At 39.2% G+C, this 24,131-nt stretch overlaps 1 protein-coding gene across 2 annotated transcripts in view; it reads left to right on the top strand.

Annotated features, from left to right (window-relative positions):
* atp13a3 (ATPase 13A3) overlaps positions 1-24,131 on the top strand; it is a 39,497-nt gene that overhangs the window by 9,493 nt on the left and 5,873 nt on the right. The window contains exons 2-33 of one of the 2 annotated variants that reach the window (XM_086047126.1): positions 2,208-2,295; positions 7,156-7,242; positions 7,327-7,500; positions 8,311-8,550; positions 8,737-8,807; positions 9,045-9,128; positions 9,890-9,959; positions 10,040-10,174; positions 10,436-10,508; positions 10,795-10,926; positions 11,007-11,189; positions 11,429-11,586; positions 12,560-12,748; positions 14,443-14,504; positions 16,703-16,853; positions 18,506-18,622; positions 18,837-18,854; positions 19,190-19,343; positions 19,575-19,695; positions 19,911-20,035; positions 20,210-20,370; positions 20,547-20,675; positions 20,760-20,839; positions 20,933-20,975; positions 21,069-21,178; positions 21,280-21,376; positions 21,633-21,705; positions 21,779-21,956; positions 22,200-22,378; positions 22,471-22,559; positions 22,631-22,711; positions 23,297-23,374. In XM_086047126.1, the coding sequence (XP_085903252.1) occupies positions 7,192-7,242; positions 7,327-7,500; positions 8,311-8,550; positions 8,737-8,807; positions 9,045-9,128; positions 9,890-9,959; positions 10,040-10,174; positions 10,436-10,508; positions 10,795-10,926; positions 11,007-11,189; positions 11,429-11,586; positions 12,560-12,748; positions 14,443-14,504; positions 16,703-16,853; positions 18,506-18,622; positions 18,837-18,854; positions 19,190-19,343; positions 19,575-19,695; positions 19,911-20,035; positions 20,210-20,370; positions 20,547-20,675; positions 20,760-20,839; positions 20,933-20,975; positions 21,069-21,178; positions 21,280-21,376; positions 21,633-21,705; positions 21,779-21,956; positions 22,200-22,378; positions 22,471-22,559; positions 22,631-22,711; positions 23,297-23,374 (3,606 nt within the window). In that variant the 5' untranslated portion in view covers positions 2,208-2,295; positions 7,156-7,191. The remainder of the gene's footprint in view (positions 1-2,207; positions 2,296-7,155; positions 7,243-7,326; positions 7,501-8,310; positions 8,551-8,736; positions 8,808-9,044; positions 9,129-9,889; positions 9,960-10,039; positions 10,175-10,435; positions 10,509-10,794; positions 10,927-11,006; positions 11,190-11,428; positions 11,587-12,559; positions 12,749-14,442; positions 14,505-16,702; positions 16,854-18,505; positions 18,623-18,836; positions 18,855-19,189; positions 19,344-19,574; positions 19,696-19,910; positions 20,036-20,209; positions 20,371-20,546; positions 20,676-20,759; positions 20,840-20,932; positions 20,976-21,068; positions 21,179-21,279; positions 21,377-21,632; positions 21,706-21,778; positions 21,957-22,199; positions 22,379-22,470; positions 22,560-22,630; positions 22,712-23,296; positions 23,375-24,131) is intronic. The other variant, XM_086047127.1, reaches the window with a different exon arrangement.

Genomic DNA, 24,131 nt, shown 5'->3' with positions numbered 1-24,131 from the left:
TGAGCTGGATCTGCCGAAACAAGCTGCCATTGATGTGATTGGCCTTTGTCTTGTCATTTACAATTTCGATTAAGCCATCTTTGATGTAAAATCTTTTTTTTTTTTTTTCTTTAACCTTCATCGTAATATACATTTGCGACAAAACAAAATGTAGATTGGATTTCATTATCTGATTGCTAATACCCATTCTGTCACAATATTGTTGGTAGGAGATAAATGCTCAAGGTTGGCAGGGGACAACTTGTTTAGTCCATCAGGCAGAAGAGGAAGGGTTGGTAGTCTTGCATTTTGAGTAAGGCCTGTCGTGATAAACGACATGATTGGCCCTTGACGGGAGCAAAGCTTTGCTATTATGGCCCAAGAATAGGAGGGGAAGTGATAAAGAAAGCACATTGAGTGCGCAGCATGATGATAACAAAATGCATTTTCCTCCGAATGCTTCCATGAATTATGGGCTTTGTCATTAGGTCATGGCTCATTGTTCCCCCTTTCCTTTTCGTGTATCTGCTAAAGAACAGTCCAGAAAGGTAGAGGTCATTATGTTTAAAATATAAAAAAAACTAATGCTCAGCATTTGTACAAAGAAACGTTTTTGTACCCAACTGATACTGCCCAACAATTTGAGGTATCATAGTGAAGTCTGTAAAGAAGAGAAAAACGTTAAATACCGACCAAAAATTATGAGACTTTTTAATCTGTCCGCTGCTATGAGTTAGCGTCCTGACAACGTCCTTTTCAGACAGTGTGTGGACTGGATGCGAATTGCTTCTATTCACTTTAAAGGTCAGAAAGTGTAATAAAGTTTTGTTTGCAAGGAAGATTTGAATACAGACTTTATTTATTTGTTTATTTTTGGTCACTGTAAATTCTACCTTTAAATGCATGGCTTTCAGAGTATTTTGAGATTCAAGCAAAATCATATCAGTTGCAGTGAGGTTTCATAACTTACCACCGTACCTTCTGCGCATGCGTGAGATGTAATACCGTTCCATACCATCGGCGGCGGTAGTCACTATTCCCCATGGTTAGAGAAAGCTAACCGGAAAGCTATTGGCTGGGGGCAAATTATAAAAACTTAAACAATGTATTCAGCTATATTTTTCGCTCATGATGAACTCCCACACGAAGTAAACCCTCACGTTCTTCACACAGTATTGTGAAATATAGTACTTACATTGTCAACCCTCGTTCTTGTACTTCTAAGAAGATTAAGGCAGCAAAGGCGTGCTCACCCTTTATCCGCATTTGTCACTTCCCATTTGTACTCCGTACGCTGATTCGCTAGTTAACACCCAATCAAGGTGACCAAATGTCACGAGTCACGACGCCGATTCAACATGCCAAAACACCCACCAGACGATTCCTGACGAGGTCCGATGTTACGACGGTGTTCGCTAGTCGAATCAAACGGCGCAATCAGACGCCCCAACGCTTACCGACGTCGGATTGGTGTATCTAGGCCTTTAACCAACTGATGATGAGTTGATGGTTAGCACAAAGGCCACAGAGTCATGTGTACCGGCTAATTAAAGGAGAATGATGACATTTTTACACAGTAGGCTGTTGTTCTGTTGACATTCCTGTTTCTTTTCTTTCCATTGGAAAAAAAGACGAAGCATTCTGAATCACATTTATTTTAAGCCATAGTAATTTTAGGAATACAGTATAGTGGAAGTATATTATTAAGAGAAGTACTCCAAAAATGCCATACTATCTACAGCATCAACCAACTATGTTCAGTACTTTCTCTATGAAAATACAGATCTATACTCACTGTTAACTGCATATGTTTAACGATGATGTTGAACCACTACTCCATGGTCATAACAATAATCTCATGAGAGCTGAGTGCATCACTCAATAAAGGGGTCCATGAATATCTCTTACATGTGCTAAGTTTGTGATTCCATTGTGGTGACATACTAGCAATGCAAACAAAAGCCGCAACACATGCGACTGGCTTACGTAATTCAACTCCGGAAGTGTCTTTGTGTTACCAATAAACTACTCTGCGTTCTCAGGTAATTAAAATATTTTTTTGCTTGCCACAATACCTTGCACATTTACATTTGTTTAATTATCCTAGACATGAAAGTAGGGAAACTATGAAAAAACAATGAATTCGAGAAGGAGGCAAATACTTAATTGTCCATTTCCTCAGGATGACGTGTTAATGTGAAGTTTATGTGACCTTTTTGTTCATTTAGGGTTCCAGGTTGGTGTGGGAAGAGCAAGCTAACTGCAGGAGACCACCTGGGGCAGTGTGTCCTAGGCTCTCAAGGTAGAAGCAGGAAGGTTGGTACCGTCAATTTCCAAGTTCCAATCCTGGGCTCCTAGCTCACCATCAACCTGGCCAATTCCGTCAGTTGAGCATACGCTCCACTTCACTTCCTCACTCACTCGGCAGTCGGCTCAGATACTCGGCTCCTGCAGCAAACAATCCCCCACATGTGTCACTTTCTCCTCAGCCAGCGGACGATCGCTTCCGCATTTCGGAAATTGGATTGAACGCGCTACTCACGTGACCGCATGACAAACACGGAAGTAACCACCGGAAAACAGAGATCTTAATACGAAGAGAAGAGTAACAGAAAGTACAAATACGAAGAGAATGCACAAACAGAACACAATACAGAAAGTACAAATGGTATACACTTAGATACACCAAAATTAACAAAATCAAATGTGCCGATTTGAACGTTTTTAACATAGTTTTATCCAGAAAATTCGGTTACGGTTCAAAATCACTTAATCGATCAGCCCTACTTACAACTAAGCTTGTAAGCGTTGAGTAACAGTGTACTGTATGTACAAAACAGCAGCACCTACTTAACATTGACAAAGGTTCAGAACTGTGCAAATCTGTCCTCCTTTGTCATAAAACTCTTTTCCTTCCTATTCTTCTTGCGAATGAAAGGTTTGCCTCTTCTGGTGTAGCATTTACTTATTTGTTTTTGAAGTCTTCTGCAAACAGTAAATTGTAGTATCTTCACTCCTGACCTCTTTGCTGCGAACACCACAGTTATTTTTTAGGCCTTCTTTACATGTCCCATTACATGTCATTTTGTCCATCAGTTGCTGATGTTTTCATTGATCTTCGCATATCCAAATCTGAAAGTGAGCGCTGATGTTCAACGCTATTTATGGTTTGAATACTACTTCAATAATACGATTTGCTTTTTTTAATCCCAATACTTTTTTTCACGTGAAAAATGCCTTCATTCAAACAGAAGGTGCTGTCTTTAAGTTGTGTGTCAAATCAAGATCTAAATACATGATGACAAAATATTAATTCATCTGTTGATAACAAACCCATTTCTTTCCAATCCACAAAAAAAAAGATCTCTGGTCTCTGTGCTAGGGAGCGAGCAAACTTGAACTGATAATTGATCTTGAAGTTTATAACGCAATCACAAAATAGGGTTCTGTAGATATGGTGACCAGATTGTCAACTCTAGTACCAACATCCTCACCTTTAACTCAAATGTTATCTTCTCATACCTGTAAATCAACAACCTGTGCGTGTCGGCCATCAGGATGCAACTTTGGAGAAGTTCATATTCACCTCAAACCGATAATCAATGCACCCCAATCTTAATTTAAGAAAATCTCATCTGACAGTCACAATTTTTTTTGCAAGTTTTGAAACCCTGATAGATAATGCCGATGCATCAGTCCCAAGTACAGGAGCATGACCCTTTTCTAAATCTTTTTAAATAAGCAGTTTGTCCAATATGAAAAATGAAAAGCAGTGTCTTTGCACGCACACATTAACTGAGAAGACCTGGAAATTCATAAAAGAGATGAACGAAAAAGATGTGGTATCAAATAGGTTACCTGTTAACCATAAAATAAGAAATACTGGTGCAAACCAACTGTCAGACTCTTAAATAAAACAGCACCATATAATCCAGCCCAATTTTGTGGGAGAGAAACTTCCCTGACTGCTGTTGGCAGTTTGCCTTCGTCTTAGTGGACATCCTTCTGTACATTTACAAATTCAGGAAACCTTTTCCAGTAATGGTACTACGATTGATCGGCCACCGATCATGATCGGCCAATTTCTGTGCAAAAGTATGTGATCGGCATATGTTGATTGATACCTTTCATTGCCGATTGCAAAAAACCATCACTTTATGGCACCGAGACCGATCATGCATGAGTGAGATCGGCCGATACAAATTCCGTTCACATGGAATATCTGTATATTTTTCCATTTATTTATGGTGACTACTATTATGCAATATTATCTGAAAAAAACAGCCATATTATTGCTGTAATTTTGACAAAAATCTATATATATTTTCAAAAGCATGAAGAAATACAAAACCGTTGCTGGCACAATGCAACAATTACTCAGTCACAAAGATAACTGAAAAACTTAAATTTACATTAAATTAACAGTTTTTAACACATCAAAATAATCAGCAGTCTCAAAAGACTTATGCAAAAAGTCAAATAAATAACATGCCACCTAAACATTGCATGGTTCAGAATATAAGCAAAGTAGAAAAAATAGTCACATGCATCCTTCACTTGAACGAACTATTCAGTGCGTTCCTAAATTGGAACGACTCAGTAACTTTATTGTCTTGTGCATAGACAAACTATCTTGTGCATTTGTCAACGAGAGAAAAGTCACTGTTAATATTTTTGTGAATTATAAAATGATATAGTGGGTCTGTTACCCACAAGTGACCTACAATGCGTCTCTCTGTGGCAATAATGCCACTTACACTGCGCTGTGTCTGCAGTGACTTTATTCAATGCAGTGAGCCTCGTAAACTCACCATAGTCTCCCAATTGCTTGTTCTTCAAATGTCGGATTAAGTTGGTTGAGTTGAAACTTTTGGCCACGCTCCCCGCGCGAGGTACCTTTTCATGGCATAGACAGTATTACAAGACTCAAACTCCACAAAGCAAACAATGCTATGTTCACACCAACTCTGGTGGTCGGAATATTCCATCAAAGCCTTTTATTGCCGATCAAAACATCCAATCACCTGCAGCTCATGCTTCGCAGCCTTGTGTTGCGTCCCTCCCCTCTGCTCGCAGCAGAGGCGCGACTACGTTAGGGAGCCTTTCTGGTGGCGCGTTTCAATTGGAGTCAATGTAGCGCGGGCAACCCGTAGCCAAGAGAGGATCACATTGATTCCAGCAACTACTGTGCAATAAATGGGCTGTAAGCGCACAACACTTCTACGTTGTAAATTGGCATGTTAAAGTCTGATCAGCCTGTAAATAGTGACAGCATGGGAAATGGGTAAAAACTGAAAGCTGAGTTGTTTGGGCGCTAACACAGCAGCCTCCAGCCAACACTGGTCTACGTCAATCTTCTCCCCTTTGATAAGTAAAAACCTTTGATGTGATGTTGACCTCAAAGGGTTATACAACCCTTGTTTATCACACATTTAACGCCGGAGGTTTTTTTTTTTTTGTCAGATGGCATCCAAGGATTTTGTCAGATATTGACAGGAAAAACTCATGCAGTCTGACCTTTCCACAAAAAATTCTTAATGCGTTGCCGTGCGTAGTCCATTGACTTTTTAAAACCATGGCGATAAAACTATCTTGTCATTTAAACGCAAGAATTTGAGCATCATTTAAGATAGCACCAGTTTTAAAAAAGGAGTGAGAACCACCGATATACGTGGTTGCTTTTTTTTTAGTCCAAAAATCCTCTGCCCCGTCAAGTCAGTCAATCATTTCATAGCATGTGGCTATTTTATTTTATTTTTTTCAAAATTGGAAGTCAAGTTAATTTTGACTATGAGCTATGCTTTCGAATAATCCCCTCAAGGCAACACGATATTTCTACCTCTATCGTTGCAGATGGGCATTATAAATTAACTCGGCAAATTATGATTAATAAAAAATGTTGTCCGACATGTACAAATTGATCATGATTAACCCAAGAAAAAAATGATTGGATGTTATGTTGTGACTTAAATGAAATAATGTTGTCCACCACTTGCCAACAACCAGCAGAGTGATATAATTCAGCCCTTACTCGTTTGCATCTGATACAGTGAACAGTGAGGTCACACTGTAGACTTCCTCCTGGAGCATTTAGGACACATTTAGCACTAAGTGCAGCCTTGATGCAAAATAATTCAACCATGAATGAAATGTATGGGAAATCTGCACTCCAGTAACTTGAGGTAATTTATGACTTTATGCAATTTCTTATTTTTATTTTTGCTGTCTTTATGATTTAGTATCTTTGCGACCTGAATGAATCATAGATATCATTAAATGGCAAAGATGATTTAAGGTAAGGTATTTTGTTTACTAGTGCTAGAGGGCTGCTATTGTCCAATACTAGGAAGGGTTTGGTCCAAAGCAAAATATCCCGCTGGATGCCGCACCCCCATCCATGTATAGTTTGGTTGATAAGATCTGCTGTGGGTGGGAGAGGCAACAGTTGCCCTTTGCTTACAGCATGTCAGGCCTGGTGGAACTGTTGTATTTCTTGTTGTGCTTTTGGTGCAAAAGCAATTGGCAAAATGGCCACCCCCCTGAGATGGATAAAACCGTGTTTTATTTTTGATGTGACGTCCACTTTATTGGTCATATGAGAGGACTGACATAAATACAGTTAACTTCGAAAAATAATATAATGGCCACAAGAGGGTATCCTTAGCCTTGGTATCCTATACCGTCGTGAATACCCGATACCAGCCCGATACCGGGTATTGTTATTTGCTAATCCCTAGTTGAGATGATGCAAGCTCTATTCTCTATTTACAACTTCCTAAATCTTCACTCCTCTGTTTACATGTTACTGTTTCTACCAGTGAGGCGGGAGGAGTGACAAATGTTTGCAGAAATGAGACAATTTGTCGCTTGTTGACCTCATTTCTCTAAGACCACAACTGAAGACGACATGACACCATTGACTCATGTCACAAATCACCTGTCTATGTGGCTCAATTACACCGCATATGCCTACTTAATGCTTTATGTTTCAGGTGGGATTAAATTAAATTCAAATATGATCAACAGTAGTTACTCTTCATAACTCTGCAGATGCAAACATCTTTGTGAGTGGTCCTATCCAAGCGCGTCTCTTGTGTCTCTATGCAGTGGTTACTCTTCGCAAACTATTGCATTGGGTGCAGAAGTCTTATTTTTGTATGTTGTATGTCTCTGCAGTGACGAAGGAGGGTGCTTTGCATTCAGCTTTGAATCATGGAGAAAGAAGACCTAAAGGTCATCAACAAGGGGGAAGATGAAGAGATGGTGAGCATCTTTTAATTGATGTGTCAAGGTCAAATATGCAAATTCTTCTGAGTTTTTACATCATGCTCTATTTCCACTTTCAAGGAGCTGCAAGGCTACCGTTTGTGCCGCTGGCGGCTGGCACTGGTGGGTCTTGGGGTATTCTGTACAGGGGGCTTCCTACTCCTGCTGCTCTACTGGATGCCAGAGTGGTGCGTCAAGGCCACCTGCATCCCTACCACAGCTTGTGACGCCGAAGTGGTGTTGCTGCGTTCCACGGTTTGTAGTATTTGTTCAGCCATCATTTGTGAGGCTTTTAACTGAGATGTGTCATACCTGATAAATCGATCTGGGTTCGCTATTCGCGTTCATGTTAACAAGTGAGTAACGAATGAAATCAGATCCGATACTTATTGTGATTTTCACGAAAAAGGCTTCATATTCTACCAAATGAAAAATCCACCTTGATCAAAATGGATAATTAATTGAGGGACGGATGGTAAATGGTAAATGTCACGCCGTGCAAATAATCCGGATCTCAATCCAATCGAATATCTGCGGTGGAAAGTAATTGAAATGGCCAATGACAGGGCTCCAACCCTCAAAGCTGAACTGAATTATAATGATAATACACCAGGAGCAGTGATTCCATAATATGTGCTATTTCATTTTCATAATGCATTGTAATAATTACAGCAATAATTAGTTAATTTACAGCAGCATTCGTTTAGAACGCCTTTGTTGCCTGAGTGCAGGCATACAAAGGAGCATTGGTCAATGTCACATTGAAACACAAATTATATCATAAATTTAGCACAGAAAAGGGCTATTGTAATTCATTATTTAGTATTATTTAAAAGTTACTCAGCCACCATTTTTAAGAAACTTTGGAAATGACAGTGGTAGAGCCTGAGAAAATAATTATTTGATGTGGATCAGGAAAGAAGATTGAGGAATTTTATGTTTTACAAACCTGCGCATACTTAGCTCCCTTATTTCCCTTGTGTACAACATTGCACTCATGACTAAATCATCATCTAGCTTTAGGTTTGCGCTCATTTTGTCAATTTAAGTTGTACTTTTGACCAGGATGAATTCCGGCGCTGGTTCCTGGCTAAGGTTCGAGTGATTCTGGCCCCAGGAAGCAACCCATTCCACAACCTGGAAGCCCAGACCACCTCCCCTTCTCACCCTTCCTCCCCTCCCTCCCCTTCTTGTCCCTTCTCCTCTTTCTCCTCATCTATGGCCAATGGAGACACACGCCACTCTTCTGATGGGATTCCTTCTGGGGAGCTCTTCAGAAGATATTTGGAATACCAGCCCACGAAGGTAAGGCGAACCCTTGTCTTCTTTGTGAACTCCATTTATACACATAACCAGTACAAATAAGGTCAAGCGTGATTGGAATCTGAAGACCTCATGATATAAAATCACCCATCCAAATCACTGACATTTACATGTACTAAGTGCTGCTACATGAGCTGCAAATGTAATCCTCCTTTTTGTGTCTTTCAGATGCGTTATTTTACACTCCACAGCACAAAATATTACTGGAATGACAGAGCGCAGAACTTTGAAGTTTTAAAGCAAGTATTCTTTGGTTTTTCTTCTTTTCTCTTCTTTTTTGCGATATGTGGAGTCACCCAAATTGGTTGAGTTTTTTTCACCACAGGGTGTGTAAAGCCAATGGTATAAAATGTCATCTGCATCTTTGTGAAATAATAAACATTCTTTTAACATGACAGTTAATACTTGAACTGATCACTCAGTGTAGCTTTGCTATGTAGTCAATTTTTTATTCTGCTGTTTTTTTTGTCCGACAGTGGCCTGGATGATCTCAATCTTACCGCTGCCACTCTTCACTCAGAGCACAGCAAAGGCCTAACCAGGAACCAGCAAGAGTACAGGTAATATCTCTGTGGCATAATTTACTTTTGGTGGTTGTCTCCTGACCATTAATCAAATGGCATTTAGTTTCTTAAAGGACCTATAGTGGCGAGATGCTCAATTTTTCCACTAACATGCGCACTTTATGCATGTTCTGCTCAGGAAAATATAACGGGCATTCATTGTCAATAATATGGCCTTAATGAGAAGTGAAGCCACTGGTGGCCATCTTGTGTTGCCACTCGCTTAGCGCACCAAACTTGGATACATTTTCAGTTTCAAGTGTGAAAATGCCACAGTGTGTGGCATCCGGATGTACCATTCAGTCTGGGATAGGCGCTACATGCACATTTTATCAGTTGGAATGCGACTATGAAATTTTTCTCCAATTGCTACTCAATGTCTGCATCATGTTGTCGGAACCGTGAACAACGAAATGAAAGAAAAGCCCATCAGGAAAATAATTGCAGCAAAATGTAAACCTGACCTCTGTGATTCACGACACTCAGTAGACGCTGAATGTTCGATGCAAACAGTGAAGTTTGTTCTTAGAGAGGCTCACAATACTCCATACAGGGATCCCATCATAAAACATGCACTGATAAGTGCTTTTAGAGAAAACCGAACTTATGTGCCGATATGTCAGTAAATATAAACACAGGCAGAGAGTTTGACTTTCCTTTATTCACCAGTTTATCATAACAATCATTCCGATTGATGACAACATGAGCATTAGAATGGTTCAACTTAGATTTTTTTTTCATTTGTTTATGTTTGTTAGGAGACTGTTTTTTGGATTGAATGAAATTGAAGTGAAAGTGCCTTCTGTTTTCAAGCTGCTTATCAAAGAGGTAGGACCCATGAGGATGTTTTAAAAATGTTTAATCTGCAAAAATGTCCAAATTCACACTGTCACTTTCTTCATTCATAGGTCCTCAATCCTTTCTATATCTTCCAACTCTTCAGTGTGATATTGTGGTGCACCGATGAATATTACTATTATGCTATTGCCATTGTTGTCATGTCATTTATATCCATAGCTACCTCTCTATATACCATCAAAAAGGTAAGCATGTGGAAATTTTACAACACATATAATCATTGCATCAAACTCAATCCAAGAACAACAAGCGTGCCTTATTCATGTTATGAAATATTGGACTTGGACTCGTGTGGTCGCCATCAACAATTGCTTGGATGGTTGTCATCATACTTTTCACTTTTATCCTCAATATTTAAAGATATTGCACTTTTGTGGTTGTTTGTTTTTTTTAACAATCAAGAGGTATTGTGCAATTTCTTATGTTTTCTTCTCTTCATTCTCTAGCAATATGTCATGCTTCACGATATGGTGGCAGCTCACAGTATTGTACGCGTATCTGTATGCCGAGCCAATAATGGTTTGTATTTTTTTAAATGTTCCCAATATGATCAGATAATCTCTGGCAGCTGTGCTTGAGCCTGATACATTATTGGTAGAAGTTTTACTGTATGTGCTGTTGTAGACTTTACATTCGAAATACGGCTACCACTATTTTTAGAATTATTTCTCTATATATATTATTATATATCTTTATTATTATATCTTAATATTAATTTTGACTCTTTTGCTATCGTAACACACAAATGTATCTTCCTCAAGTTTCCCCTTAATTTGTGCTTCACATGCATTGTCTTTCGTGGCAGATATTGAAGAGACTATGTCTACTGATTTGGTGCCTGGGGATGTGATAGTCATTCCCAGCAATGGGACCATTATGCCATGTGATGCCGTGCTGGTCAGCGGCACCTGCATCGTCAATGAAAGCATGCTTACAGGTCAGAAAAGGAATCTGGTATTGTAAAAGTGGCTGGCAAACTTCAATGCCATGCTCTAATATCGGTCTACCTTTCAACAGGTGAAAGTGTTCCAGTGACAAAAACCAACCTTCCAAACCAGTTGCAAGGGGAAAGTGGCGACGAGTCTATGAGTGCCTATAACATAGAGGAGCAGAAGAGACACACGCTCTTCTGTGGCACTAATGTCATCCAGACACGTTTTTACACTGGTGAACTGGTTAAAGCTGTAGTAGTCCGCACAGGTAAGCGTGTGTCTCAGGTGTATTGCTTCTTTTTCTTCCATCAATAGTAATCATGCATACTTTTTTTTTAACTGGTGTTTCATAACTTCCTTAGACCCTTTTAAATGTCCAACCACTGATGAACCCATACTGCCTTTGACGTTTTAATATTTTGAACAAGTGATTCAAAGTCTGTGCTCATAACACTTAAGTGTCCATCGACAGGTTTAACACTATAAACTTCACCTCATCTCACCTAGGCTTCAGCACAGCCAAAGGACAGTTGGTACGCTCCATTCTATACCCCAAACCCACAGACTTCAAGCTGTACCGTGATGCCTACCTGTTTATGTTGTGTCTGGTGGGTGTGGCTGGGATTGGCTTTGTCTACTCCATCGCCCTTAGCGTCATGAACAAGGTAATCTTTGTGAACACAGTATAGCTGGCAAACTCTGAAACAACTTCTATAAAACAAAACATTTAAGTTCGAAATGTTGTGGCAGTGCAGTTTCTAAATATTGACATGAATACGGCTTTTCATACTTTGGGAACAATACAAGTGAAAAGCTTAGCCCTCAGATTTTTTTGCTGACCAATCTGTTTAACCCATTAAGCCCGGGAGCGCATGACCGCGTTTCTACCACTAGAGCTGGGAGCGCTGTTGCGTCTTTCTACCTTTCAAACCGGGAGACCAGATACGTCACCATCCTTTTTTAATCCAATTCTCTGTCTCTTAGCCAATTTAATGCATCAGAATATACACGTGATGGTGTCGCGAGACCGCGGAGGATGTCGTGGAATTTTTTCGAGCCGTACGTAAGCTAATGGCGGACGCCGTCGATTGCCGGGAACTGATTAAAATAACGGCAGTGATATGTAGACGACGTGCACGACCAGTGGAACCAGTTGAACGTGATATGATATGGTTTGTAGACAATTTCGATATTGACGTCTTTGTAACAGAATAGAGGATGGTAATTACCACTCGATTTTTTTTTTTTAAATTAAAATAGTGCTCCTCTTGCACTGACATGTTATTTTTACATCTTCGATTGAAACAGTAACTAATAATAAATTCTGCCTGTGTGAAAACCACATGTCGAAGCTCTTTAATTCTTTTGGAATTATGTTTCTCTCTGCTACAGGGGCTGAGATATTAATCATTTTGTAAGTGTTGAATTTCTGGGAGAACTTCAAGTTTTCAAGGGTCATTCCAAAGGCGACCTTAGGTTTTGGGGAGCTGTTGAGAAAGGCGCTTTAGGCCTTAATGGGTTAATTATGAGACTATTTTGGATTTGTTAACACTTTTATTTCAATGGCCCTTTATACAATTGCATGATATGTTATGTACTAAGTACTAGTTTTGACATGAATATTTTCTGGCTTCCCAGGTGCCAGCCAAGACTATCATCATTGAGTCCTTGGATATCATTACCATCACGGTTCCCCCAGCGCTGCCCGCAGCCATGACGGCTGGTATTGTGTATGCCCAACGACGCCTTAAAAATATTGGAATTTTTTGCATCAGCCCACAAAGGATTAATATTTGTGGGCAGATCAATCTGGTCTGCTTTGACAAGGTGAGTACCAAGCTAAGTGGATGATAAATGCTTTGTAACATTACACTTTTTATTATTGTATTTAGGGCTGCCAGGATTAGTCAACTAGTCACGACGACACCGGCAATCAAAATCGTCGACAATTAATTTAATAGTCGACGAGTCGTTTATTTATGTATTCATTTATTTGAGTATTAGTTGTAGGGATGATCCGATCATGTGATCAGAAATTTGGTCCGATCGCGTGGTTCTCAGCTGATCCAGTATCGGGTCAAAAAGATGTTTTTTTATTCTGAACATTTAAAGGTCACAAAGCTACATAATAAGACAGTTGTGCTAATATATTGCCAAATAGAATAGTCATATCTTAGTTTTATATTACACAATGTACTTTTATTTTCTCGTTAGTGTGACACGCACACACAGACGAGTCTCCTCTGCTGCGTATAGCTGTCCTGCAGGCAGAGACAGAGCCAAAAAGCCAAAAGCCAAAAAGTTGCTCCCTTATGTCTGCCTTGCCTGATATAAAGAAGCCTCTTCGCTAAAAACGGCATCGTCAAAGAGTTGATACAGCTGAGAGCTTGACGGACAGGTTAGCAATTGTGACCATTAAATCAAATGTGTCACACACAGAAATACCTTATACGAGGTAATGCTTATATTGGCCATTCAACCAAATTGGTGCCATTTGCGTTCCCAGGCAATTACATGAAAATACATTTTTAAGTGTCCTGCGCATTGATATATAATGTTTAAAGTTAACATTCAATTAGCGTAAATGTCATGGCTAAAACCCACTAAGAGTTTCCGTCCCAAAAATTGACAGAATAAAACAAATTCTCTGATGAAACAATGCACATTGAGTTGTTCAATACAGTATGTCTATCATCAAATTTTGTGCTTAAAAAAAGAGGAAAAAATCTAGGACTAAATTGGCACAAATTTGGTGGAATGGTCCATTTAGTATAAATATATACGACAACTTATACACGGATGCTCTTTTTTTCTTAATGCATTGCCAAGGTATTGGATCGGGACTCGGTATTGGCAGATACTTAAAACCAAGACTCAGACTGGGGTGCTAAAAAAAAAGCGTGATCGTAACATCCCAAATTACATTCCTTTCTTTTTGTATTTGTGGATAGTTTCAAGGTATTTGTTCAATTCAGCATAACATATAGTTTTTTGTTCCATTTTAAAATGCACTGAACATTTACAGCAAAAAAATTTAAGGTCACAGTATCACCTTCACTTTCAGTTGCTCCATCATTTATAAACAAGTCAGGAATGCTGGTACAAGCTGCAAAGTTTAATAGAAGTTGAATGCTCTTTCATATTAATTGTCTTATTCATTTACATACCTGAAATAATTCAAGCTGTAAGATAATGATAGTCCAAGAGCAGCTGCTTGCTTGTGATTGCCGTGATTTACATATGATCTGATTAGTCTATTAATTGCGACTGCTGTTGGCAATTAGTGGACTAGCAAAATAATTGTTTTTGCGGCAGCCCTATTTTGTATTTTTCTCATTGTCTCATATTTTCTTATCTCTGGCTGTGGGTTAATAAAATGCTAAATTTACATAATTTGCATCATAGTCATCTTCCAGGCAAGACCTCTTATCTGAATAACTATTTTATGACTTTTACTTATCTCTTGCTGTGCGTTATTAAAATGCTAAAGGTCGATTACATGTACCTCACTCTTGTGCCAGACAGGAACTCTTACTGAAGATGGTTTAGACTTATGGGGAGTCCAAAGAGTAGAGAATGGCAGGTAAGGTCATACTATCCTACACCAACTTATGTTAATATGCACCCCTTCTGGTTACCTGCAATACATGTTACATTAGCATTAGTGTTAAGTCAGGATAAAGTGTGATGAAAAAGTATGTGAACCCTTTTGTATTTCTTAAGTTTCTGCAGAAATTTGCTATGAAATGTAAACTGATCACCTAAATCACAAGAATAAATGTTACAGAACAGAATCTGCTTACACTAACAGTTATGTTTTCATGTTTTCATAGAGCATAACATGAAAGTAAAAGTAAGTGAACCCTTAGATTAATAACTAGTCGACACTCCTTTGCTAGCTATACCCTTAACCAAACGATTGGTGTAGTTGCAGATTAAACGTGCACAACCATCAGGATGAGTTTTGGACCATTCCTCTTTACAAAATTTAAAGTTCAGCAAGATTCATTGTGTGTCTGCTGTGATCAGCTCTCTTGAGGTCATGCCACAGCTTCTCAATCGGGTTGAGGTCAGGGCTTTGACTGGGCCACTCCAGAACATGTGTTTTCCTTTCATGATCCATTCTATTATTGATTTGCTTCTGTTTGTTCAATGTGCCAAAACGGTCACCGGGAAGAGCAATTCCGTTCCACCACGGGCCAAATGGATTACGAGCAAAACCTGGCGACTGCGCAAGCATGTCAAACAAAATCTTAGTAAACACACACACACTCAGAAAACAGTCGCCGAGTTGAGCCAACAAACACAAACGCACTCATGCACACACACGCCCAGTACTTTAGCGAGCAAGTCAAACGTGACAGCCTGGATGTTCGGTTAACATTCACTTTACATGCTTTTATTCCGCATCATTCATAACTATTTCGTATTCCTGAGGCATGTTGCGCAAACTACGGCGGCTTATTAGTGCGACGCCAGCACACACCGCCAAACATGAATAAAGTCAGAAGTCTGCATATCACAGTGATGAATGAGTGGGAAAATGCACTTTTCGGCAAGTTGCAGCTTCGTTATTCAACTTTATTCCGAATATGGTGGCCACTGTATGAGAATGGGTGTTGTCATGATGACGTCTTTTTTTTTTTTCTCTCTCGCTGGGTGACACTTCGTCACACGTCACGTATCAAGATTGCTGTAGTTGTCACCTTTTTCTCATTCTGATTGCTCTAGTAGTTGGCAGTGGTACACCAGTACTTACTGCAGCTCAAAATGTCACATCATTATGGAATAACAGCAGAGACATTTAAATGACATAAATACAGTACCCCCGGAAATCTATTTAAGTCAATACATAATTTTTTGCTTTTTATTGTTAAATATTGTCGTAGAATATCATTGTCTTGCAGAAGCTGTATTTAGCAATTTAAAAGAGATGTTGTTCACAAACGCCATCTATCCACAATTGGTCTGTGAAGCAAGTGCAGATGTAAAATATTTTTTGTAGAATATTGTCAAATTATCGTTATCGGGTTTTTTGAAAAAATATCGAGATTTTTTTTTTATTGCCCATATCGCCCACCCCTAGTCTTCACTGACGCCTTAACATTTTTTTTTTTTTTTACCCCATTGAGCATTCTGCGCTGTGCTCTTACAGTCATCTTTACAGGATGGCCACTCCTTGGAAGAGAAGCACCAGTGTTTTACTCCCTCCATTTGTTCGCAATTAATCCAGTTTTGGACTGATGAACATTAAGACTTTTAAAGACACTTCTGTAACCTTTTCCAGCTTTATAAAAGTCCTGACCTTAACCCGATTGAGGTGCTGTGGCATTACCTCAAGAGTGCTATTCACACAAGACATCCCAGGAATCTTGCTGAACTGCAACAGTTTTGCGATGAGGACTGGTCCAAAATCCATCCTGATCGTTGTGCACATCTGATCTACACCTACAGGAAACATTTGGAGGAGATTATTGCTGCCGAAGGAGGTTAAATAAACCCAAGGGTTCACTTACTTTTTCCTGTGATGGTTGACATTTTATGAGCTGTAAAAATATGAAAACATATAATTGTTTTTGTGGTATTAGTTTAAGCAGACTGTTTATTCTTGTGATTTGGATGATCAGACCCCATTTTATGACCCCTCTTGATACAGTGTGTGTGTGTGTGAATGGTTGTATGTGTGTATTTTTTTTTTCCAGAACTTTAATTAATTTTCTTCAGATTCAGTGTAAATTGTGAATGTGTTTTTCTGATCCTTCTTGTTATTGACCTTTTCAGTTTCCAGCAATCAGATGAAAAAGCCTCCAAGGAAAATCTAGTCAAGTCCCAGTTTGTTGCTTGCATGGCCACATGCCATACTCTTACCAAAATAGAGGGTCAGTTGTCTGGAGACCCACTGGACCTTAAAATGTTTGAGGCTACTGGTTGGGTAAGTTCTGTACAAGCATAAAATGGTCTAAAGCAGGGTTGTCCAAACAAGGTCCTCGAGGGCCGCTGCCCTGCGTGTTTTGTATGCCTCCCTTCTCCCAACACACCCGATTCAATGATCAGGCTCATTATCTGGCTTCTTCAGAGCTGATCATTTGAATCAAGGGTGTTGGAATAGGTAGACATACAAAACATGCAGGACTGCGGCCCTCATGGACCGGAGCTGGACATTCCTGGTTTAGAAAATAGAATTCAATACAATATTTTCTTACTAGGAATAAGACTACCTATGATGACCACATCGTTGCTGTTCTGGGAAAAAAACACTAATGTCCATTTTTTTTTTTCATTTTTTTAAAATGTGCACGTTAATGGGATATCTGTAATGTGGAAACCCCATTAACCTCAACATTTTAAAAAACAAAATTGGGCGTATTTGTTTTTCACAGGACAGTGACGATATTCCAGTTGGCCCACTGGGAGTTGGCAACAAGTTTTCATGAGTGGCTGATTGTTGTCCACTGGTTTTGATGCCAGTCAAAATTTGAATTGCCAGTTTAGCGCCGTCACAATATCACAGACATAACAGTTTGCACAAGCTGTCAAAAAAATGAATAATTTTCTGGGTTCTACGCGGACTCAGAGCCTGCCAACTGTTACAGATTGTCCATATTTTGTTGCGAATATCACTGAATGTGCCCTCGTTATGTTGGTATCATTGAATGTTATGGATATTAAAAAAAAAAGTTATGGGTCATTTTAGGGCTGCTCGATTTATGGAAAAAATATTCATCACGATTATTTATGTAAGTTGCTTTTGGACCAAATAAAATGTATAAAATTAGTTATTACAACATTTTTAAAAAAGGTGCAAATGTATGATTTCCTTGTGTATACAATATAAATGCATATTAATAGTTTTTTTTACAAGTGTGCCAATTTTGTAAACGTGGAGTACAATAATCGTAATTGTAATTAAATTTCGATTAATTGCACAGCCCTAGGTCATATTGCTCAAACGGGTTGAAAACAAGAAAAAAAAAAAACTTGGTAGGTAATTACAATGTATGCGTGTTAACACGCTACAGATGCGACATTCTATTGTGGGTGGCTGTCACTGCTCACTCATGTACAGTGGAAGCTAGCGGATGTGTCCAACATCAGCCAAGACCTAACGTCTTGAGGCTAACACATTTTGCTGCTATTCATATTATCAGTGAGGAACAAAGGCAGTGTGACACTAAGTTTCAGAGCAAGGTTATGGTTATGCACAGACAACTGTGTGCGCTCACAACTTTATTCATCGAAAAAACAAACGCCAACTGCAGTGTTTCATCACTGTCATGAAACTTGTTGGAATATGCCAAATGGCCACACTTCTTTGAAGCTTAGCTAATTATGAGTGACATTTTTAGTAATTTGTTTTTATTTTGGTCCGTGAAAGTACAAAATACACAAAAATGATTATGCCACAGCAAACACCTCTGTGACCATCTACTGTACCTCATATTTATAGTTATACTGTACGTCTTATTTTGGTGCACAGTTTATAATGGATAGCCTGCTGAAATCCTGGCCTGAAATGGCTCCTTGTGCAATTGAGAGAAATTTATTTTCAAGGCCAGATAATCAATTCCGATTCCTCCCCCCCAGATCCTGGAGGAAGCCACTGAGGAAGAAACGGCTCTCCACAATCGTATCATGCCAACTGTGGTTAGACCCACAAAGCAGCTGTTGCCCTCACAGCCTTTGTCAACAGAGCAGGACATGGTAAGTAATACAACTCTCTAAGAGATAGTTAAGTTGACAGATCCCAAAGAGCCCCTGAAGCGTAGGAAATACAGTACAACGGTACTCTATTTTTATGACATATCAAGCATGATTGAGTCAATCACATTTTCCAGCTGAACTTTAATCAGTTGCAGAAAACACATTTCTTTTTCTTTCTAATGACTGCTCTTCTCTGTCCTTTTTCACATTGTAGGAACTTTATGATCTGCCTGTAAGTAGTCTTCTTTTTTTTTTTTTTTTAATGCCTTCTTGTTATCTTGTTCCTATTTTTTCCAGGAGATATTAACCTATAAATTGTCTTATGACTGGAGTAAGATATAATTTAACTAAATTTATAAAGTAATGGAAATCTGATTTGTTTAATTTTGAGTTCCTCACTTTTGAGAACATTTGAAGAATTTTTGAGAGATTTCGGGAGTTGATGTAATTTGTATAGAATTATTGATTTGTATCAACCCAGTGTAATTTGTGGTCTAGGACATTTCACTCTCCATTTCTGACATGTCATAGGCAATTTGAAAAATCTGTATGTTTGATCTTTTGTAGTCTCAGTATGAGATAGGTATCGTGCGGCAGTTTCCATTTTCCTCTGCACTCCAAAGGATGAGTGTGGTTGCACGTCTGTTAGGAGAGAAACGTATGGATGCCTACATGAAAGGAGCACCGGAGGTGGTGGCTCACCACTGCAAGACAGAAACAGGTGAGCCCTATTAACTTTCCCTTCCATGTCAGTGTACATTTTTAAATTTTAAGTACTATGAGATTCTAGCGTAGTGCGCCCAGTTTTGCTGTGGTTCAGTAATAATGAAAACTTATTGAAGCAAGCTATCAATTGTCAATAGCTTTTACTAAACAGTAAAAACAATTTTCCCTTTTTATTTTGCCTAAATAGAAACAGCAATGCTCTTCATTATCACATTGTTTTTTGTAGTGCCAGATAATTTTGCTGAGGTCTTGGAGGGCTACACCAAGCAGGGCTTCCGAGTAATAGCTTTGGCTCACCGTCGTCTTGAATCCAAACTCACGTGGCACAAGGTCCAGAACATAAACAGGTATAATGCCTTTTTACTTTGAACATATGGAAAATACAATCTGTGGATATTTATTTGTAATTTGGCCTGATTTGTATTGTACTGCTTAAAAATAAGTAATCAAACATCTTTTAATACCGTACTTGGAAACATAGCATGTTATACTTTATTTAATGTGAAGGAAACAATTTTTTGGGATGAGTCGAAATATGTATATTTTTATCTTCTCAAACTAGAGATCACATCGAGGCAAACATGGAGTTCCTGGGTTTAATAATCATGCAGAATAAGTTGAAAACAGAAACGCCGGCAGTGCTGCAGGATCTCCACAGAGCCAACATCCGTACTGTCATGGTTACCGGTAACTATGAACTGCTGTGCACTTATACAGATCACCATAGCAAAAGAGAGAGGGGGAAAAAAGCAACATTGCAGTTTAACATTTTTTTGTAATTTATGCAAAAAAGATGACATGAAAACCACATGCCACTACTAGAACTACCTTAATCTTGAAACGTTTACTCTGCATCTTTAGGAGATAACATGCTGACTGCCATTTCTGTGGCTCGGGATTCTGGAATGATCCTTCCACAAGACACGGTCATAATTTCAGATGCCATCCCCCCGCATGATGGACAGACTGCCAGAATCACCTGGAGGTGTGCTGACAACTCAAATATGGCAGCACATCTGGAGGTAAGACAAATGCAAAAACACACAAATGACCTGCTTAGTCAGAGACTTTTTTTTAATTCCCAGTCAAAACTGTCATTGCTTAAGGACGGTAAAATGTAAATCATAGTTGTGTGTTGATATAAATAATCCAATGAAGTTGTGAAATGTGTTCATCCATGTTTAACTACTGTTTTTAGCAAGTGAACATCAGCCTTGAAGATGTATGTCCTATAGATGAGCCCAAACAGCAAAAGCAGTACCATTTTGCCATGAACGGAAAGTCATTTGCTGTCATCTCGGAGCATTTCCCAGACATGCTTCCAAAGGTGTGAGGCCTTACTGGAAGGGACTATCGGATATTTGAAGATGATTAACATCTAATATTTATTTTTATGATTATTGATATTAAGTTGGTGCTACATGGAACAGTGTTCGCCAGAATGGCCCCGGATCAGAAAACCCAACTCGTTGAGGCACTACAGGATGTCGAGTGAGTATAAAAACATTTCGAATAATATCTGATGATAGTGTAAAATAAAACATTGTGAAACAGACTCATTCTTAAAATGTCTTTTTCTCACAGCTACTTTGTGGGGATGTGTGGGGATGGCGCAAACGACTGCGGGGTATGTCTCTGCTTTATAAGTGAACATAAGAGTGACAATGATAAACTTACATTTTACTAAACCTACATTTTTGCCATTCTGCTTTTGTCTCAGGCTCTAAAGAGGGCTCATAGTGGCATCTCTTTGTCTGAGCTTGAGGCTTCTGTAGCTTCTCCGTTTACCTCCAGAACACCCAATATTTCTTGTGTCCCAAGCCTCATCAGGTGGGTTTCGGATTTCAAATTTTATGTTTCGACTTGAATTAAGTAGGTTTTTCTTTATGTCTGGAATAGCGAACTAACAAGCGCTCTCTGGCTTTTTACAGAGAAGGCCGCGCTGCTCTTATCACCTCCTTTTGTGTATTCAAGTTCATGGCCCTTTACAGCATCATCCAGTACATTAGTGTCACTCTCCTATACTCCGTATGTAGTACTGTTCTGCTCACAATCACCTGCCTATAGGTAGGGGTGCCGCCAGGGACTCGGGGCGCCTGTTTGAAAAAATGTCACTGTGGTTCCACCACTTCAATGGTGCAAATTGAAAATACTATATTAGGGCCCCTGTTAACCATGCCCGCCTAGAATCATCTTTTCTCCCCCTTACGGTACCCCTGCCTGTGGCAGTCATGGGGAAAGCGGTGAATTACTTCATACAATGCAAATGTTCTTTTTCCCTTAGATTCTCAGTAACCTTGGAGATTTCCAGTTTCTTTTCATCGACATAGCAATCATCCTTTTCGTTGTTTTCACCAGTAAGTTTGGCAGACAGTCGATTTAAGAAAATAAACAGTGATTATAATTGGTGGCTGATTTCTCCCTTTTCAGTGAGTCTGAACTCAGCATGGAAAGAACTAGTTGCCCATCCTCCTCCATCAGGCCTGATCTCATGGCCTCTGCTCTTGTCTGTGCTGAGCCAGATCCTCATCTGCTTTGGCTTCCAGATGCTTGCATTTTTTTGGGTCCAACTCCAGCCCTGGTACACCATCTGGACACCGCTTTCAGAGTGAGAACATGACATCGCTCATGATCAGTGCCTTCTTGGCATATTTGATCTAAATATGAAGTTTACCACAGGTTTATTGTGCTGGAAAAGTTACGTTGAAAGAGCTTTAAAGGTGTAAATTTGAATTAGAGTATGACTGTCAGTCTTGTATTATTTTTATTGTTGAATGTGTAAAACTATGCAAATGTTACAATTTTGATCTTCAAAGGCTCAGTGTGGCGAGCTCTTTTTTTTTTTTTCCAGTGCCTGCAACTCGTCGTCACGCGCCAATGTGTCTAACCTCAACGAAACTGAAGTTGATGACCACAACATTCAAAATTATGAGAACACCAGCCTTTTCTATGTTTCCTGCTTCCAGTACCTTGTGGTTGCCATTGTCTTCTCAAAGGGCAAGCCTTTTAGGCAACCAAGCTACAAGAATTGTACGATCGGCGCTTCTCATAAATAGCAAATTGTGAATGCCGGTTATTTGACATTTACGTAACGGTATCTTTACTTTATATGCTCCTACCAGGGCGGTTTGTCTTGACTGCTTTGATTTTGTACATTTTCCTCCTCACCAACATGTTCTACCCTGCTGAAGCCATTGATCAATTTCTACAGGTAAAAGCTTGAAAAATGTCAGACTGCACAGAGAATTGCTTGTTTGAACGTTTTTATTTTGGTCTTCACAGATTGTCTGCGTTCCTCTTGATTGGAGACTAAAACTCTTGCTTATTATCGTGGGCAATGCTGCCGTGTCTGTAATGGTAGAGGTGAGACTCATGAGCCAATATGGTATCAACTGGTTGTTTTCACATGAAGAATTATTTTTGTTTATCATGCAGTGTCCTCATCTTTGTCTTGACAGCAGGATCTTATAATATGTTATAAAATGCAACGTGTTCTTTTTTAGACTCCTCAATGTTTATCACAAAGATTTCGTTTCAGTAGAAAGAATTATTAAATGATCTTCAAGTGCATGAAAATAGATGATCATTGTTGCTTCACTCTGTGGAGCAGATTTCACAGAGCTTTCTAACACTTGTGGCTGCCTTTGCATAAACGCCATGCTTATAGCACACAGCCTAGATGGTACTGTTTTGCTAACTGCAATCGAATTTTTGACAAAAACAAAATCATTTGACTTGTAATCAAGAATTGTACTAATTCTCATTGATTGTGAGCTAATAGACCCGTGCATTTCCCTCCTGGTTTTATCTTGCTTTTGTCCAAAATGATGACTTAATTACAATAGTTAAAAGGGGAAAAACAGGAGTCCCTGCAAACAAACAACATCAAAACTACATGCAATCAAATTAGGCTCACTGTAATTCTGTCCCCTGCCCACTGCGCCACAGACCTTCATCATTGACATCGTCTTATGGAAGTTTGTGAGAGACAAGCAGGGCATCGCTCCTGCTGCCCCACCACCACAGGTTGGGAAAAACTGATCCTATTCTAGCCCTTTCATTTTCCTTTTGTGTGGTGTTCCCTCCCTCTTTTTATTTGGCACATCATGAGCAACAGTAATAACTTTGTGGTGCTCAACTTACCAAGTCTTTAACCCCTCTAATTTATGATTGCACATACCCCCTGCTCCCTCAGTCTTCTACCTCTCCTGTTGCAACTTGCTAGCCTCAAAGCTCTACTTGTTGTATTTGCCTGTTCGGTCCTTATTACGAGTGCTTATCTAATTCTCTCAACAGTCAGTTACCCATCTCGCTACCGTAGTGAAATGCGTGAAGAAGGCTAATTTAATTGTCAATGTCTTCACCAATATGTTCATATTTGACACATTTGCTTAAGATATGAAGATCTGCTGTGTAAAATCTACTGTTTTATCTGTTACTCCATACGCTTTTTTGACGTTTTTAAGGGTTGTGTTAGAAACGTTCACAGCAAACTGTCGTGCTCAATTTAGTTCTTAAGTGCATGCAAATATGTTGTCGTGAAACAGTATGACACTTATTGCCTAAAGCGTGACAAATGTATTAAGTCAGAAAAGGAAACAAAACGCAATCTGCCAACATATAGCTTCGAGTATCTACTAGAGATGCAATTTATAGAAATCAAGACTGATATCTTAGTAATGTGCAATGCATTTCAGGTTGCTGACTTTTGAAGGTCTTCAGACAATGAGCAAAGCTGAAAACTATACTTGTGACTGTTTCTTGTAATCACATGATCTTAGCC

The sequence above is a fragment of the Filicampus tigris genome, chromosome 12 (genome assembly GCF_054856515.1).
Source record: "Filicampus tigris isolate MCC_2025a chromosome 12, RoL_Ftig_1.0, whole genome shotgun sequence".
In the NCBI taxonomy this organism is placed as follows: Eukaryota; Metazoa; Chordata; class Actinopteri; order Syngnathiformes; family Syngnathidae; genus Filicampus; species Filicampus tigris.
This window is presented reverse-complemented; position numbering and strand designations above follow the sequence as displayed.